Source organism: Dromiciops gliroides, chromosome 4 (assembly GCF_019393635.1).
Source record: "Dromiciops gliroides isolate mDroGli1 chromosome 4, mDroGli1.pri, whole genome shotgun sequence".
Classification (NCBI taxonomy): Eukaryota; Metazoa; Chordata; class Mammalia; order Microbiotheria; family Microbiotheriidae; genus Dromiciops; species Dromiciops gliroides.
Genome location: NC_057864.1, coordinates 185,195,046 through 185,214,048, shown reverse-complemented (window position 1 = coordinate 185,214,048; position 19,003 = coordinate 185,195,046). Strand labels below are relative to the sequence as shown.

The 19,003-nt window shown below is 48.9% G+C and overlaps 1 protein-coding gene across 20 annotated transcripts in view; it reads right to left on the bottom strand.

Moving 5' to 3' along the window:
• SRCIN1 (SRC kinase signaling inhibitor 1) overlaps positions 1 to 19,003 on the bottom strand; it is a 134,285-nt gene that overhangs the window by 22,600 nt on the left and 92,682 nt on the right. For 14 of the 20 annotated variants that reach the window (XM_044000283.1, XM_044000284.1, XM_044000275.1 and 11 more), the window contains 11 exons: positions 18,606 to 18,698; positions 17,908 to 17,951; positions 15,932 to 16,119; positions 14,633 to 14,808; positions 7,432 to 7,562; positions 5,093 to 5,240; positions 4,458 to 4,704; positions 3,653 to 3,884; positions 3,194 to 3,348; positions 2,311 to 2,463; positions 1,553 to 1,672 (listed from right to left, as the gene is read on the bottom strand). In XM_044000283.1, coding sequence (XP_043856218.1) covers positions 1,553 to 1,672; positions 2,311 to 2,463; positions 3,194 to 3,348; positions 3,653 to 3,884; positions 4,458 to 4,704; positions 5,093 to 5,240; positions 7,432 to 7,562; positions 14,633 to 14,808; positions 15,932 to 16,119; positions 17,908 to 17,951; positions 18,606 to 18,698 — 1,687 coding nt within the window. Of the gene's footprint in view, positions 1 to 279; positions 1,499 to 1,552; positions 1,673 to 2,310; positions 2,464 to 3,193; positions 3,349 to 3,652; positions 3,885 to 4,457; positions 4,705 to 5,092; positions 5,241 to 7,431; positions 7,563 to 14,632; positions 14,809 to 15,931; positions 16,120 to 17,907; positions 17,952 to 18,605; positions 18,699 to 19,003 lie in introns of all 20 variants that reach the window. The other 6 variants (XM_044000280.1, XM_044000293.1, XM_044000291.1 and 3 more) reach the window with 2 other exon arrangements.

Sequence of the window (19,003 nt, the reverse complement as noted above, 5' to 3'; positions counted from 1 at the left end):
GTCGCAGGGGTCTTCTGAGCCATGCTGCCACTCCAACCTCTCTCATTTCTTTCTGGGGGTTTCCCAAGGCCAGCCTAGTGAAGGCTCAGCCCATGCCCAGTTCTCCTTCCACCCAAACCCAGGGAGTCTATGAGCCCAAGGATAGTACTCGCCTCTACTTGGGGTGGTCAGTGAAGAGAGAAATTCCCTGCCACTTGGAAATGGCACCAGAGATTTGTGAAGAGAGGCACTGGAAACCCCTTCCCCAGCCCCTACCCCCTGCCTGGGGTGTGTACTTACCTGCAGCTGGGGGTGAAGCCTCTAAGGAGGCTTCGGGTGAGGATACCCAAGCTGGCACCACACCCAAGTGGTTCCACCTTCTGATGGTGTAGTGCAGGATGCAGAGTAGTTAGCTGGGCCCTTCTGGTCTGGTGCTCTGCCTCTGCACACATCTGTGCGTGCGTGCATGTGTATGCATATCTGTGTGTGTGCATGAGCGTGTGCATGAGCATGTGTACATGTGCACGTGCATGTGCTACTGGGCCCTGTGGGTCTCTCCCACCCTGGGCATCCTGAACATGACTCTTTCAATGGGTCACTGAGTTCTCCCAAGCTCCCATCTCCTCCCCGAGGCACCTGTCCCTTGGGGAGGAATTACAAGACAGCATCGGAGCTTCCAACCAGAATGGAAATCAGACTATGGCCCGGGAGGAAATTAGTCCAGGGAGCTATGCCCCCTCCCCCAATCCTGTAGTAGACCTTCCCCAAAGCTGATAGCATCCATGTTCCCCAGTATCTATCACCCTCTTCTACCAAAGGAATCCTCCCAAAGCAGAACCATCCCAGGGTCCCCAAGGAGGCCAGAGGCCAGAGAAAAGGTATGGAAATAAGGCAGTGGCAGAGACCAAGCATAGAGAGAAGGAAAGACGGCCGGATGCTAAGAGATGACAGGACCAGAGGCCAAGGAAGCTGTGGGATCTCATAAGACACCAGGTTCACAGATTTACAGATGAGGAAATAAGGCCTGGGGAAGTTAAATGTCTCAAAGGGGGACGTGGTCTCCTTGGACCAAAGTGAGTGAGATGAGGCCAAAGAGGGGAGAAGAGGCCAAGGAACAGCCTTATCTCCCGATTATTCCCCACCCTCCAGAGAGACAAAGCAGGAGGGAAGACAAGGCCTAGAGATGCAGGGTGCCTAACCTGGACCAGCTCCCAGAGGGGCACGGGTTGGGGGCTAGACCACACACAGGCAGGGACCAAGAAGACAACTGCTGTCCAGGGGCCCAGGCTAAAGGATGGTAGTGATTGGAGAACCCCTTCATGGACCAGGGAGCCACAGGTCCCCCCAAGGGGAGGAGGCTGTCAAGACAAGGGTAAGTGTCCAGTGGGTAGGGTGACGGCAAGTCCATAAGTGTCATTCCTGGTCAGTGACTGAGAGCCTGGAGGAGCCCAGGAGCAGGTGAGCAGCGTGTTAGCATGTTACAATATTAGCGTGAGAGAGGCAGCGGAGGCAGAGGGTGCTGTGAAGGGACAGGCAGAGAGACAGCAGTTGAGCAGAGGTTCAGACTGGTTACCTTCCGTGGGGGGCCCGGGGTGGGGACCCCAAGGGGCCCCAATTCCTGGGGGGAGAGCGAGGCTGGGAGCAGCTGGCAGCGGGGCGTGGGGGAGAGGGGCATTGAACTTCTCTCAAACACCTGAGGAGGCAGAAGGTTGGGGGTGGCATTGGAGGGGGGGGCCAAAATGCTGGGGCAGGGGGGCCTTTCGGCTGCCTTTGGTCAGGGACCCCTGAGGAGGGCGGGGGACACTGATACCGGTCTCTAGCCTCGCTTAGAGAGGTGAGGGAAGAACCAGAGGTGGGCTGACCTCTCTCAAGCCGCTGGGCTGCATAAGAAACTCTGGTTCTCCCTCTGGTCTCCTTCCCTTCCAGAGGACACGGTATAGCCCCAAGAGCTATTCTCATTCTTCAGCCTCAGAGCTTTTAGGTATGAGATATCTCTAAGCATTTAGCTAGAGAAATCCCAAAGTACTTGAAGAAGAGAGAGTGAAAAGCATTTTCGATCCACCTCCCGACATGAGAAGAAGTGAATCAGAGTTCCTCCTCGCATCTTACAGTGGGCTGGGGGTGGGCAGGAGCGGGGAACTGAGGCAAAGAGGAGGACATTGTTGGCTCATCGTTAGCCCAGAGACTTGGGGGCAGAGCCAGGAACAGAAGCCGGGAGTTTGACTCCTCTTGGCCTTAAGCTTTGTCTTCTTTGCCTGGGCATGGAAGTGGGAAGGAGTTGTTGTGCCAGGAGCCTGGAGCCTGCAGCCCGGGCTGAGCCCTGTCACACACCTCCAGCTCTGCGATAATTCGATCCTCATCATCTTCATCCTTGATGGCTGAGGCCATGATGGGCGGCGTGGAGGCGGGACGGGCCACCTCAGACACTGTCCGGCGGAGTTTCACTTGGGGCTTCTGCACCTCCAGCTCCTCTGACTCTGCCTTCTGCAAGGGACCCCAAAGAGAGTAAAGGAATCCCCCTGACCTCAGACCCAATTTCTATGTTACCTTATTTGCCTCTCCTCCCTTCCCCTGTACCTTACACAATCTCTCTCCCTAAGGTAAGATGTCTTAGAGTTTAAAGAACAAAGTAAGAGTCTATGCCACCCCACTCCTTGCCCTAAAATACACTTTTGTTGTTTTCAGCTGTACCTGACTCTTTGTGACCCCATTTGGGGTTTTCTTGGCAAACATACTAGAGTAGCCTTCTCCAGCTCATTTTAACAGATGAGGAAACTGAGGCAAGCAGGGTTAAGTGACTTGCCCAAGATTACATAGCTAGTGTCTGAGGCTGGATTTGAACTCACAAAGTAAGTCTTCCTAACTCTAGGCCTGGCTCTCTGTGCACTATGGTGCCACCTAGCTGCCCCATGGATGGTATGAAATATTCCTTTCATTGTCCCCATCCCAGCTTCAACAACTTCCTGGACCTCCCCCTTCCCTGGTTCCTCCCTTTGGTTCTAGGAAGGATTCTCTTTCCACATCTGGAAGGACCGAAAGGAGTCATGTTAAGCGTCCTCTTGTCTCCAGACCTGGGCTTCACCTGTCACCAAGCCTTTCTCTCCTTAGTCAGAAGATTCCAACCCTCCCTCCTGCCCTTGCAGACTGTGCTGAGCTCAGCTAAAGGGCAAACTTTCCGGGGGTCCCTGCTGGAGGCGGGAGGTAGAGATGGTACCTTGATGAAGGCTGAGTCTTTCTTGCTGGTGACCACAACCTCCCCGGTGCGGGTGGTGGTAAGGCCGTGGGACGAGGGGAAGCTACGGCGGGGAGGGGGCGGCGGGGGCGACTTGGAAGGCTTCTCTGTCCGGTATCGGGGCACAGTCAACTCATCTGGAGACAGAAGGGGAAGGAAGTCCATGAAAACCTCACTTGGGGCCTGTGGGGAGCTCCAAAGGGGAGGGAACTAAGAGTTCCCTTGGCTCGATCCCAGCTGAGGAGCAGAGACAGGTCCTGATGCCCTTCTCGGCTTTCTCTGTTCCAAGCTCCCCTTCTTCCACAGAGCAGGGCAGAAACTGGGCCTCTCCCATCAGACTGGCAGCTCCCTGAGGACAGAGGCTCTGGGGGCCTCATCACATCAGGGCCTCCCCTCCCTTGGCTGTAGCACTGCCCAGCGCTTGGCCCGTGCCTCCCCTACCTGAGCCCCTCCGCCCGCTGGCCTCTCCGCGGGGGGCTGCCTTCTGGCCATGGGGGGCTTTGGAGGGCTTGTGCTCAGGGGTTGGGGCTGGCCCTCGAGGCTTTCCTGCGCAGTCCAGGTCCGGGATGGCCTTCAGCAGCTCTGCCTGGGTCTCCTCCAACAGCCGGTTGATGTCCTTGGCACTGTACTGGCTCAGGGCTGCCCTCTTCTCCTCCCAGTCCCTCTCAGCTGCCTGTGGGGAGGGAAGGAAGGGGAAAGCTGGTGAGGAGACAAGACCCAAAGCTGCCCTTCCACAGAACCTTTGGCCTGCCTCAGTTTCTTCTACCACCCCTGTTTCCTCCTATCCCACCCCATCCCTAGGAAATAGGAGGGGCAAAATGGTAGGCTCAAAGTAACATCTTTGCTCTGCCCCCCAAAAAGTATCAGCATCAAGAAGAGACCCTAACCATTTTATACTTTGCAGAGACTTCATTAGTTAGTCAATGAGCATTTATTAAGTACCTACTATGGACCAGGCACTGTGTATGGGGATTTTTTTTTAAAGGCAAAAAATAGCTGTGTGACCCTGGGCAAGTCACTTAATCCTCATTGCCCCCCCCCCAAAATAGGCAAAAAAGTTACATTCCAGGGATAGGAGATGCTCAGATTCCCACCTGGGAAGCTGTAGTGAATCTCCTCCTATCCAGCCATTTTCTCCAGCCCAGCCTCCATACTTGGCCATCCTGCAGCTCCTTATTCCCCATCCCAACTCTGGACCAAGAAGGAGCAAGAACCCAGACACATAAGTCCCCAACAGCCCAAGCACCTCCACAGACACGGCCTTGTCCACGCTTCTCTTGCTGGGTGTTTCAGGACCCCTGGAGGGATTGCCCCCCTTGGGTGTGTGAGCGGTGCCCTCGCCTGGCCCCCCCAACTCATGGAGGCTCAGGGGAGGGCTGGGCGGTGGCACCTCGAAGTCCAGGCTTTTGCCGAAGTCACACTCAGCTGTCACCTTCTTTGGAGACTGGCTCAGGAGGTTGTTTGGAGGCGGCCATGTACCCTCATCCACTTGCCTGGGGAGACAGGTGATGTGAGGCCCTTGGAGGAAGGGGAGTGAGGTGGGCAGTCCCTGCTAGCTCTTCCCACAAGGCACCCTCATGTCCTTTAGTGGTGGGCATGAGAAAGGAGCTCTGGGTTCCCCAGGGTTGGAGAGAGCGAGCTGAGGGGGGACACAAAGAGGAGTTACTGAGTTCAGATGAGACCCCTCTAGGCCAAGTCTTAGGGGTGTGGAGGTAGTTAGGGGGTAGAATAGAGAGGGAGGGTTGAGTTGGGCATGGTCTGACTTGAGATTTGGGGCCAGAGTGATTCCATGACATGAGGGGAGTACAAAGATCAAGGTTGTCTTGGGTAAATGAGCTGGTATGATGGTGACCCCTGGGGAAGGGTGGGGGTCATGCTGACCTTCGGATCTGAGCCAGTGTGTCGGTGACCCCTCGACAGCGCTTGAGAAGCCCATCCAGTCTCTGCGGCTCCTCCTTCAGGAACTTGACTGCCTCTACCTCCACCCGGAGAACAACTCGCATCTTACTCTGCAGCCCAGGGAATTGTGCTGGCAGGAGAGGGTGGGAAGGAAACAAGAAAAGTGAATGCACCATCCAGTCCAAACTGTACTCGAATAGGTAATGCTTCTACAATGTTCCAGACTCATCTGAAGACCTCCAGTGAAAAGATGTTCAACTACCTCCCTAGGGAGGCACTTTTAGCTCTAATTATTAAGAAGTCCTTCATTCTCATTTTGTTGTGACCGCTTTGGGGGGTTTTTTGGGCAGAGATACTGGAGTGGTTTGCCATTTCCTTCTCCAGTTCATTTTACAGATGAGGAAACTGAGGCAAACAGGGTTAAGTGACTTTCCCAGGGTCACACAGCTAGGAAGTTATCTGAAGCCAAATTTGAACTCAGGTCTTCCTGAATCCAGACCCACTGTGCCACCTGGTTGCCCTTGAGTCATTCCCCCTGCTATTTGCAGAGGTTGGGGAAGGGAGTGGTATCCACAGGTGTGGAGTGTTATGTATAATGCCAACGTTTTTGTAGAATGATCAAGGAAATGATCGATCAGTTTTGCTTAAATTATTTTATCTCCTTCCTCTTTTTATTTTTATTTTTAAAATATTCAAACAAGGCATGGTGGCACATGCCTGCCATCCCTGCAACCTGAAGAGGCTGAGGCTGGTGGATCACTTGAGCTCAGGAATTCTGAGCTTCAGTTGAGCCAAAGTCAATTGGGTGTCTCTGTACTAAGTACTAAGAATGCTCTGTCTTTGCTGATGTGACCATCTAAGCTTTGAATCAGATTCTGCCTGATGTTCCTTTCCCCCACAAATGACCAAGCTAACACAACTCTCTATAATAATCTATTTAGCGGGGCGGCTAGGTGGCGCAGTGGATAAAGTACCGGCCCTGGATTCAGGAGTACCTGAGTTCAAATCTGCCCTCAGATGATTGACACTTACTAGCTGTGTGACCCTGGGCAAGTCACTTAACCCCCGCTGCCCCGCAAAAAAAAAAAAATCTATTTAGTGATGATTGGAAGGGAGGGGGAGGAGACCAAAGAGAGACAACTAGATAGAGCAATGAATACAGTGCTGAGCCTGGGGTCAGGAAGACCTGAGTTCAAATTTGACCTCAGATATTGACCAGCTATTCAACCCCTGGCAAGTTACTTAACCTCCGTCTACCTCAGGATCCTCAACTGGGAATCATAATGGCACCTACCTCCCAATGTTATTGTGAATATCAAACGAGATAGTATTTCTAAAGTGCTTAATACAGTATTTAATACAGTAAAGTGCCTGGCACATAGTAGGTGCTTAATAAATGCTTATTTTCTTCTTTTCCAGCCTCAGTCTGATTCTCTACAACTTGCACTCATTGCCTCTAGCTTTGTCCTGTGGGGGCAAAGCTGAATGAGTCTACTCTTTTCCCCTAAGATGGCCCTTCAGACACTTGAAGGCAGCCATCGCTCCTGCCCAAGTCTTTGCTTCTGCACCCTAAACAATCCCAGTTGCTTCAACAGATTCTCACGGAACCTGCTCTTCAGCCTCTTTGCCATCTTGGTCAATTGCCCCTGGGCACAATCAAGTTTTCCAGAGTCCTTCCCAGAATGCAGTGCTCCCAAATCAACACATCAGATTTAGCTTGGCCAGAGTCCAGTGCTGTGAGTGAGATTGTCATCTCACTCGATATGACCCTGTATCTCTATTAATTCTGTTTAAGATCACACTGTTGTTTTTCAGTTGTTTCAGTCATGTCCAACTTTTCGTGATCTTATTCGGGGTTTTCTTGGCAAAGGTGATGGAATGGTTGTCATTCCCTTTTCCAGCTCATTTAACAGATGAGGAAACTGAGGCAGATGAAATTAAGTGATTTACCCAGGGTCACACAGCTAGTGTCTGAGGCCACATTTGAACTCAGGTCTTTGCTGACTCCAGGCCTGGCGTTCTGTGCACTATGGTGTCACCTAGCTATCCTAAGATCACATTACCTAGCTTTCGGGGACCCTAGGTCAGAGTGTGGATTCATATTAAGTTTCCAGTCCAATTAAAATGATGCCTCGACACAAAGAAAGAGGTAAAGGGGGGGACTGTGAAGGAAGGAGAGGTTAGAGTGAGGAGGTAAGAACAGGGCTGCCCACATATACTGGGTCAGGCTACAGAGAAAAACAGAATATTAGAGATCTCCCATTCAACCCCTTCTCCCTGCTCTCGCCCATCTACCACATCCCCAGGCCAGGCCCACTCACACTTGAGCTCTGTAAGGGTCTCCCCCAGCTGTTTCAGCACCAAGGCCTTCTCCTCCAGCTCGGGACCCGGAACCAGTCGATGGTTGTGGGACACCTCCTTCTGGATCTTCTCCACTGACTTTTCCAGGTCACTGCAGCCAAAGACGACACCACCACTCAGAACCCTCCACCCCAGGCCTGGGCCTACCCCTTTGTCCATCTCTCTGGGCAGCCCAGGATCTAGCACAAGACACAAGGCAGAAATGAGTCAGACAAGGCAGTTCAAAATCAGAAGGAAATAAGGGTAAGAGCAGAGTCATGGACATTCAGGTTGGAGGGAACCTCAGGAGTCATCCAATCCAGCTTGGCGCAAGAGTTAGGAATTTATTATTATTATTATTAGGCAACATGGTATATTGGAAAGAGTGCTGGATTTAAGTCAGAGGATCTGGGTTTGAATTCCAGTTCTGCTGCTAATGACTTGTGTGACCTTGGGCAAATCACTTCCATTCTCTTAGCCTCCATTTCCTCATCTGTCAAATGGGGGTTGAACTAAGAGGGGATGGACCTGAGGTCACTTCTACCTTTAAATATGTTCTTTGACAGATGGCCTCTTCTTGAACACTTCCAGCAAAAGGAGGCTTATTACCTCATAAGAGAGTCCATTCCATTTAGACCAGAATCAGGAAGACCTGAATTCAAATCCAGCCTCAGATACTTTTACCAGGTGAGTGACCTTGGGCAAGTTACTTAACCTCTGCTTGCCTCAGTTTCCTCATCTGTCAAATGGAGATGATAATAGCAGCTACCTCCCAGGGTAGTTGTGAGCATCAAATGAAATAATAATTATAAAGCACTTAGCATAGTGACTGGCACATAGTAAGCACTATATAACTTGTTATTGTTACTAATTATATAATAATATAATATTGCATATTATAACATAAAATATAATAAAAATAATCAACAATAATAACACTAGCTATTATTGCTAATCCTTAGGACATTCTTCCTTCTGTGAAGCTGGAATGTGTCTCCTTGAAAATTCCAGAAATTAAAGGACCTTAGAATTCCTTTAGTCCAACCTCCTTATTTTGTAGAGGAGGTAAATAAGCCTCAGTGAGGATAAAGGACTTGTCTAAGGTCTCTAAGCTAGTTAGTGGCAGAGCTAGAACTCCTGATTCCAGGCCAGTTCTCCTTCCACTATGTAATGCTACCTCCCCAATGAACCCATTTGACTGAAATAAGGTCTTAGCATTTAAAGACAGCAATGAAATATGAAGGAGAAACTGATGCAGAGAGCCCCATTTACTGTGGTAAAACAAATATGTTCATTGTCCACACATGGGGCTTTTGATTATACCTTATATGCAGACTTTGCCAGAAAATGGTTTGTTTGTTGGTGGGGGGTTTTATTATCACAAGTGACCCAAGCCAATAAAATAGCATTGATAGCTTCACATAAGGGGAAAAAAAAGAAAATTCCAGATAACTGTTCCTAGTCCTGCCTTCTCAATCCACAGAGAAAAGCTAATCTCTGCTTCAGCCCACAGTCTTTTCTATTGGTATTTGAAACAAGAGCTCATGTCCTCCTCCGAGTCTTCTTCAGGCTAAACTTCTCCAGTTCCTTCTGGATCTGATACTTCTATGAAGTAAAGAAACATCTCTAATGAAAGCAGGCATGCAAAGGTATCTAAAGAGCTTTGCCAGCTTGAAAGCACCTTGTAAATTCTTTTTCTTTCTTTTTTTTGCAGAGCAATGAGGGTCAAGTGACCTGCCCAGGGTCACGCAGCTAGTAAGTGCCAAGTGTCTGAGGCTGGATTTGAACTCAGGTCCTCCTGAATCCAGGGCTGGTGCTTTATCCACTGTGCCACCTAGCTGCCCCCGCCTTTTAAATTTTAACTCTAAATAATAATTAGACAATGGTGGTGCTGGTGCCACTGCCAGTAAATGAGATCATGAATAAGTAGAATTAACAGAAGAAGGTATCATATAAATTCCAGCTATTACCGAGTACTATCAATATATAATTATATAACATCAATCAATAAAAATTTATGAAGTACCTACTATGTGCCAGGCACTGTGCTAAGTACTGAACATACAAAGAGGGGCAAAAAACAATCTCTGCCCTCAAGTGGCTTATAGTCTAATGGAAGAGACAACATGCAAATGAGTATATACAAAGCAAACTATATGGAGAATATAGAAAATAACCAACAGTGGGAAGGCACTAAAATTAAGAGTGGTTGGGGAAAGCTTCTTGCAAAATATGGAATGTTGATTGGAACTTAAAGGAAGACAGGGCAGTCAGTGGAGGGAGCTGAGAAGGAAGAATGTCCTGGGCATGGGGGGTGGGGCAGGAGACAACCATTATGTAACAATAATCATGTCTTCATTCCAAGGCTTCTTGAGTATCTGTTACTATAGTGTTGACACAAAAAAAGTTCACGATCAGGAACAGCTAGGCAGTGCAGTGGATAAAGCACCGGCCCTGGATTCAGCAGGACCTGAGTTCAAATTCGGCCTCAGACACTTGACACTTACTAGCTGTGTGACCCTGGGCAAGTTACTTAACCCGCGATGCCCCTCTCCAAAAAAAAGAAAAAAGTTCATGATCAGTTAACATGACCAAAGTTTTTTCTATGAACTGCTTTCAATCCATGTTTCCCTATATTGTTACTTTTGTAACAGAACCTTAAAAAAATTAAACATAAGACTGAGTTTACCCTTAAACATTATTGCTTTAGCAGCAACCCATCATTCTGGCCTGTGGCAGTCATTTTAATTCCAATTCAGTCACCTGATGTATTATTAGCTTTCCCATCTGTCTTGATATCATCTGAGAATGAGAAAAGCAGGTCTCTAGCCAAACTGTTGACAAGTACTGTAGGTCAAAGAGGATGAGGAAAGAGCCTTGTGGCACACCAGGAGAGACATCCTCCCTGGATGACACTGAGCCAGTAACCAGCTCTTTGCATCCAACCCACTATGAGGCCACCTAACAAGATAATCAACCAGCCTGAAGCTCTCTTCACCTTCCTCACAAGGATATGGTGGGAGACTATGTCAAGGACCTCACTGAAATGAAGTTTCTCTATCTGGCTGTAGGTGAGAGCAAAACCAAGAGGGTCTGGGGGAAAGGACCTCTGGGTGGAAACCTCTGTCCAATGAAGATATAAAGCTCTCTAAGTGGGATGATTTCTTTCCCCCAAAGCAGCAAAATGTGAACTTCTTGGAGGTAGGAAGGTGGGGAGGGGAGTTGTCTTGTGTTTATATGCCCAGCATCTAGCATGATCTTCACACAATTTGTTGTTTTGTTGTTTCAGTAGTGTCTCATTTGGGGTTTTTGTGGCAAAGATCCTGGAGTGGTTTGCCATTTCCTTCTTCAGCTCCTTTTCCAGATAAGGAAACTGAGGTAAACAGGGTTAAGTGACTTGCCCAGGCTCACACAGCTAGTAAGCACTTGAGGTTGAATTTGAACTCAGGTCTTCCTGACTGCAAGGCTGGAGCTCTGTGCCACCTACCTGCAGGTTCACAGGATAGTAAGCATTTAGTTGTATTAGATTAGAAAGCAGTGACTCACTATCTTCTGAGTGACTATTGACTAGCCTTAGCTAGTTAGCAAGTCAAGTCATCTAGCTGGGCCCACCCCTTTCCCAGAGAATTGGTTAAAAGAGGAAATAGGGAAGGGCATCAGAGAAACATCCCAGGACTTAATTTTTTTTTAAGTGAGGCAATTGGGGTTAAGTGACTTGCCCAGGGTCACACAGCTAGTAAGTGTCAAGTGTCTGAGGCCAGATTTGAACTCAGGTTCTCCTGAATCCAGGACAGGTGCTCTATCCACTGCGCCACCTAGCTGCCCCCAGGACTTAAGTTTTTTTAAAAAAACTAAAAACAAAAAAAAGAGCGGGCTTCAGGGCAGGGCTCTTCTGAGGAAGCCCTAGGAGAGCCTGCCTTTGTGTATAAGGAAGGAAGGCACTTGAGGAATAGACACAGAATCCAAGAATTCTCCTGACACATAGAGACATGACATCAGTAAATGTTTGACATCTTGCAATCTGCACCCACCTACATGATATGATTTTAATCCTCTAACTAGTTTATGAGGGAGGCAGGTCAGGGATAATTATCTGCGGTTAACATAAGGAAACTGAGGTCTAGTCCTTTGAGAGAGTTACAGAATGAAGAGGAGGAAGGAATCTAGGAGCTTTCCTCCCTAAAGAGGAGGGAAACTGAGGATCAAGAGTTCAAGGAATAAAAGGAGTAGAGAAGGTAGGTAGTGAGGCAGGGGTCAGGAAAACAAAGAAAAGGAAGCACTCTAGAGAAGGACATTCCATTGATATCCTCAAGAACACCAGGGAACACTCTTCTCCTGGGAGCCTTGAGAATATCAGTTTTATAACTCCCCATGCTTGTTATTTTTACCCCTGCCCATGTCCCAATGAGTGCTGGCAGCAGAAACCCTCAGGAAACTCCCAGAGTGCTGTGCTTCCTTCAGGGACAAATGGGTTGAGGAGAGCCTGGGTGACTGCCAGGGAACAGGCCAGGGAAAAAGAAACCTTGGCTGGAAGGAATGGGGGGGAGGGCAGCTGGAAGAAGGCTGGAGAGTACAACCCTGGGGCCATCAAAAGAGAATAACATTGTAAGGACAGAGCAGAGCCTGCCTGAGAAATGTTTTTGTTTTTGTTTTTTAATAGGCAGGGGGGAGATATTGAAACCAGGCAACTCAACATGTGAGGAAACTGAGGCAGAGAGATTTAGTGACTTCATCACAGTCACACAGTAATGAACACAACTGAGATTTCTAGAGCAGGACTTTTTTTTTTCCGGGGCAATGAGGGTTAAGTGACTTGCCCAGGGTCACACAGCTAGTAAGTGTCAAGTGTCTGAGGTGGGACTTGAACTCAGGTCCTCCCAAATCCAGGGCTGGTGCTTCATCCACTGAGCCACCTAGCTGCCCCCACAACTGAGATTTCAACCTAGAACTTGCTTCTCCCTTCCTCCCAGAAAGGGTTGCAGGTAAGGAAGGGCGTGTTGATTCCAATCCAAGGTGATTATGAATTTTCACCTTCTTTGGAAATCTGCAAATGCTACAAATCAGGGCTTGATTGATCGTTTTGTTGATTGTACAGGCTTAAGAAAGTGATAGGGAATATGTTAATAATGTAAATGAAGCTGGAAAAAAATGTGTCCTGTGTTTCCAGTGTAGGCTGTTAAGCATTTAGCAGCACACTCATGGCTGGGGAGAAAGGAACAGGGGGTGAGATAGTGGTGTTTAGCACATAGTAGGGGAGTAGGATAGTGGTGCCTAGCACATAGTAGGTGCTTAATAAATGGTTTATTGCTTGCTAAATCAGACTAATCAGTAACATTTTTTTTTACTAGATTTAGATCAGAAATTCATCCATTTCTGCTTTCTTGTGAGTTTCCAGACCCTTTCCCTCTCCCCACCCCCAACATAAGCATACTTTGTTCTCTAGTGTGTTTTTTTTTTAAACTCTTCTGAAAACCTCATCCCTGGTTCAGCAAGATGAAAGGAGAGAGGATTTTTCCACACTTCAATAAGAGAGCAGGGAATTGTTCTGCCCCTAGTGGCCATGTTTGATATAGCACGGGGTAGCTACCCAAGGTATCCTGGGAGCACCCCTGAGCGCAGGGAGAGGGGAAGCCAGCTAGCTGCATCTCCGGCCCCAATAACCCTCTATGCTGGTCACTAGCCAGAAGAAAAACCAGGCTGTGGGCCAAAAGCAGGGCTGAGATGAGGCATTCGTGCACCGCAGGCAAGTTAGGAAAAATGCAGCTCCTGCATTTCTGCCAATCTATCAGAGGCACTAAAGCCTTCTTCCTACCGCATCCGACTTGACCAACAACAAAAGAAGCGCTCAAATTCTCCAGGGAACGAAATTATATTAACAATGAGCCAATGAGTGGCATAATGAGACGGGCACTGGATTGGCCATCAGCAGCCCTGAGCTTTACTCCATCTCCCAACTCCACGCCTTTGTCCTGGCTTGGCATCAAGTCCCACCTCAAATCCCACCTTCCACAAGAGGCTTCTCCCTGTCCCCTTCCCTCTAAGACGACGTTCCATTTTCACTGGCTAGATCTCATATGCAAATAGATATCTGCATATGTTATCTCCCCCACTCCCATGCCAGGGCAGAGACTTCATTTCTGCCTTTCTCTTGGTATCCCTAGCACTCAGCACAGTGCTTGGCACACAGTAAGCACTTAGTAAATGCTAGCTGACTGAACTGACCACGCTGCCGCTTATCAGCTGTGTGACTATAGGAGAGTGCCTCGAGGTCTCTGAGCCTCAGTTTTTCTCATCTGCCAAATGGGGATGATGCTACTCCTACTCACTACCTCGACAGCTTGCTATGAACAACGCGACTCACAGACCTTAAAGCACTGTGGAAACACCAATTATTGTTGTCATTTAGAAAGTGGAATCTTCAGAAGGATCCCTCATAGTGCATGGGTTCCTGGGTCTGGAGGCAGAAGGGACCTCGGAGGCCATCTACTCCAATGCTCTCATTTTATAATTGAGGGAACTAAGATGAAGGGAGGTTAAGAGACTTGACCAAGGTCAAACAGGTAAGTATGAGAAGCAAGATCTGAACTGGGTCCTCTGACTCCAAACTCTTTTCATCATACCACACACTGGTTCATATCCTTTGATCTAGAGATTCCAGGGGTAGGCAGACACCCCAAGGGGGTTCAAGACAGACAGAAGGGTCCCATCTACATACCCACCCCTTACAGCACCCCCCCCTTTCTCCTTTGGGCTGTGCTATGGTGGTGGTGACGATGATGGTGATGATGACAGCAATAGCTAGCATTTATAAAGTGCCTACTATGTGCCTGGTACTCTACTAAGCACTTTATAAAGTATCTCACTTGATCTTCATAGCAACCCTGGGAGGAGAGTACTATTATTATCCCCAGTTTACTGCTGGGAAGACTGAGGCAAGCAGAGGTGACGTGATTTGCCCACGATCACACAGCTATTAAAGGTCTGAGGCCAGATTTGAACTCGGGTTATCTTGACTCCAGGCCCAGTGCTCTAACCACTGAGTCTAGCTGCTTTAGTCATCTGCCTCCTGTGCCCACCCCAACTCTGGCTCTGCTCAGAAGGAACTAAGTCTCTTGGGCCAGGAATACTCTGAAACAAAGTCATGCTCCCTCTTATAGCCCCTCCAAAGGAAGGTCCCCTCACTTGAGCTGCTGGGTGACCAGCTCCTCCTCGCTCAGATAGCGCAGCCTCTCCTCCTCCACTAGGGAACGCTGCCGCTGCAGAGGGTCCTCCTGCTTCCGGACTGCCTCAGACACCCGAAGGCTCAGCTCGGCCTCTGTGCGCTTCAGCAAGGTTCGAACAGATTCCTGATTTTGCAGCTGCAGGGAGGCAGGAAGGGCGTGAGAGGGTGGCAGAATGGACAGGGCCGTGTGGAAGGGGCAGAGGAGGGACTCTGGGTCTGGAAAGATGTGGGGATGGGAACCATTGGGTCAGAGCTGGGAGGATGGTTAGGGAGGTAGAGAGAGGAACTCTAAGGCAGAAATGGGGAATGGGGGAAGGTTCTGTGCCCAGGAGGAGGAGGAGGGAGTCTGGGTTAGAGATATGGAGAGGGATAGCCATTCTAGGGACAGAGCAGGAGGGGCTCTTGGTCAAGGGTGTGAGGGGGGACAATAAGCTATGCATGAAGAGAGGTGGGGGCTCTGGGCCAGGTATTTAGAGGCAGGGGGGCTCTGGGTCAGCAAAATGGGCAGAGGAGGCTTGGGGTCAAGGATATCAGGAAGGACTCTGGGACACAGATACAGAAGGGGAGCTTTGGTTGGGATAGAGGAGACTCGGAGATGAGGCCAGTGTTAGGCACAAGGAGGGGTGGCATAGTGTGCGTGTGTGTGTGTGTGTGTGTGTGTGTGTGTTTGTGTGTCTCAGTATCAGATACTGAAGCATCAAAATAGGATCGTGGAGAATGGCAAATGGAGGCTCAGAAATCGGGACATGGGCTAAGACAGGATTAACTGTCCACATGGAGACATAGTACCAGAAACTGGGAGCTAAGTGTTCTACGTGGAAGGCCTCAGACCACCATTCATTCATATGTTAGGGCTTCCTAGGCCCTGACCCCGGGCCTTCTCTTAGGCAGGAGGCTCTGAATCTTGTCCTTCGGTCCAGATGGCTGTTTTCCCCTCCTCCTCCCGGCCTGTCTCCCTGCATTATCCTCACCTGAAAGACAGTGGTTCCCTCACCAGGAGCTGCGCACAGCAGTGCCCAGCTCCTGCCAGGTAGAACCATCTGCCAAGAGCAGCAGGCCAGAGATACAACCAGGATGCATGCCCTAGCTCCGGGTTGACAGAAACTGATGGGGAGGAAGGGAGATTTATTGCTTAATCAGGAAAGGAGGAGATGCCTGCTCAGAGAGGATAGAGTATGTCGAGTGCAGAAATGTGGGTACAGGAGCCCAGGAGTTCCCCAGAGGCTAGGATCAGTCATCGAGCTGGGGCCAAGTCCTACCTGCATTTTGCGCAGCTGCTGAAGTTGGTTTCGGAGGTCACTGGCGTTGTGTTGTAGGTCGTGGAGGTGCAGCTGCATGTGTAGACGTGTGACGGCCGTTGGGGGGCCTGCTGGGGTGCTGCTGGCTGAAGGGGGTGGAGGTGCTGGAACCGGAGGGGCCCCACTGCTCCGCCCAGCCAGCCCACAAGCTGCAGGATGACAAGTTGGCACGAGGGAGAGGTGGCAAAGTGAGAGTCCAGGAAAAACACTCAAAGATCACAACCTCCCTTTCCCCCTCTCCATCCTCCCCCTCCTCCCCCTCTGCTACCTCCTCTACCTCCTCTACCTCCTGCCCAGCCTGAAGGAACCTCTCTCTTGCACTTAATCATCTCCACCTGGAGTTATGATTCTATTATAGGTCACAGCTCCCTGCTAGATGGTAAGTTGTTTGAGGGCAGACTGTGATTTGTGTCATCTTTGGAGCCCCAAAGTCAAGCATAGTGCTCTGCACATTATTATTACTATTGTATTAATTACTACTAATAAATGTTAGTTGTTATTGATATCATCTATTATATAATAGTATTGTTAATCATATGCCAGGCACTGTGCTAAGTGCTTTATAATTATTATCACATTTGACTTCCACAGCAACCCTGAGAAGTAGGTACTGTTATTATTATCCCCATTTAACAGATGAGGAAAATGAGGTTAAAAGAGGCAAAGTGATTTGTCCAGGATCACACAACTAGGAAGAGTATGATGCCTGATTTGAACTCGGGTCTTCTTGACTCCAGGTCCGGCTCTCTACCCCCTGAGTCCCCTAGTTTCCTATTATTAAGACGGCTATTAAAAACAGGGCGACTAGGTGGTGCCACAGTGCACAGAGTGCCAGGTCTGGAGTCAGGAAGATGAATCTTCCTGAGTTCAAATCTGGCCTCAGACACTTTCAAGTTGTATGGCCCTGGGCAAGTCACTTCACCCCATTGGCCTCAGTTTCCTTATCTGTCAAATGAGTCAGAGAAGGAAATGGCAAAACTACTCCAGTATCTTTGCCAAGAAAACCCCAAATGGGATGAGGAAGAGTCAGACACGACTGAAAGGACCGAACAACAAAATTAAAAATTAACTGAGATCAAGAAGGGACTCAGAGCAAAGAAGCTTATTTCAGAAAGTTAGAGCTTGGAAGAAACCTCCAAGATCATAGCATACAACCATCTCATTTTACAGAGGAGGAAACTGAGGCCCAGAAAGGTGAAAATGTCCAAACTCACATAATGAATTAACTGGCCAAGCTGGGACCAGTCTCCTGGTCCTAGAGCCAGTACTCTTTCCATAACCCTCCATTCTGTAGTTCATATTCTGTTCAAGCGTATCATCCTTTTTATTGTTAATAGTTTGGGATGTACAGTTTTATTTGAAGTGATTTCCCAAGGCTGCTTGCCTTTGGTTAGATTTAAAAATATACAACAAAAAATTTTTTTTGAAGAAACACCATGAAATGAGAGTGGTATGACATGGGATAATCACATCAATGGCCTCTAAAGCAGGGGTAACAGATGGTTTGTGTGTGTGTGTGTGTGTATGTGTGTGTGATAGACCCCTTAGTTGGGCTGAGGAAGCCCATGGACCTCCTTTTAGAACCCTGTTTTGTAAAGTCAGAAAATACAACACAGAGGAAACCGATTCTATTGAAATAAAAATGTTCTTAGACACCCAGAAATCATTTAACTGACCCTTGTGGGAGGGAGTCCATGGACCCCAAGATAATAACCCCTGTCCTAAAACCTCTCTAGATCTTAGATTCTGTAATTCTGTGGCTACCTTCTACCCCATATTTTCAGTCTGTGGAGCTAGACCGAGTAGTCTGAAGCCCCTCTAAGGGGAAAGGAGCCCAGGACAGCAGGTTTCCTGCAGGAGTGCCCTGGGTATCCAATAAGGCCACATGCCCCAGGCAGGCACAGTCACTGCTGGCCAAAGGGACAGGGGTCACTCACGTGCTGAAGGTGTTGCTGCCCCATTGGAACCTTCGATCTTCTCACTGTGAAAGAGAAGAAGAGCAGGGTCAGCCATAACTGGGGAGATTCCACTCATAGAACCGAGGACTGTCAGAGCTGGGAGGGATCATTCATTCAGGCTATCTAATCCAGCCAAGTCCTTTTTTTTAACAGAATAGGAAACTGAGGGAAAGTGACTTTCCTTGCCATTTGTTTAAATATCTTTTGCTTTGGACTAACATGTCCTCTGATGGTTTGGCAAAACAAACAACCAAAAACCCCACAACCACAACAACCAAAGACCATCACTGGGGGAAGAGGGCAGGAGGATGGGCGGGGGAATGGTCAGTTATGGTCTGGAGTGGCTACTGCCTAATGCCCACAGTGTGCCCAGAACCTAAGGCAATGGGGGAATCTCAGAGGGGTCCTGACCACCCAAGTAACAATTCCTGCCTCCTCACATGATAATATATGCATTTAGCCATTTTCATGGGATAGAATAGAAGCTCCTCAAAGACAGGAGTTGTTTATCCTTTAGTCTCCGTGTGCCTAGAACAGTGTACGTTCTGAATCAATGATTTTTTTGGACTTATACTGAACTTTGTAAGGTCCCACAGCAAACCGAGGGGAGGGATTAGGGGAGTGGTTGGCAGAAGGACCCCACGAGTTCTTCCCTGGGACAAGGGTGGGTATCTTACCTGGGGGTCTCAGCCTCTGAACCTCGGAGAAGGGCACTCTGCACCAGGCCTGTCAAGCTCGCGATCTGCTTCTCCATGGCTTCCATTCGCTCCCTAGAGCGTAGAAAGGAGGGGCCCAGTGAAGAGTCAGCCCCAGCTGGGGACTCTAGAGACTGAAGTCCCCTCCCCCAACCCCACCACCCTCCTGTAAAAACAAAGCTCAGATGCCCTCTTTCTCTCTACCACTGGGGTGGATCTCTCTACCAGACAAACTCCCCCTCTCTCTATTCATGGGTCTGAATGATTTTTCTTTAAATGACAAGCTATAAACCATTCATTTTGACCAGCTGGTTTTCCCCTTTCATCAAATCCCATGCCCAGGCCCACGTGGGGTACAAAGAAAGGGAAGGGAAGATCTG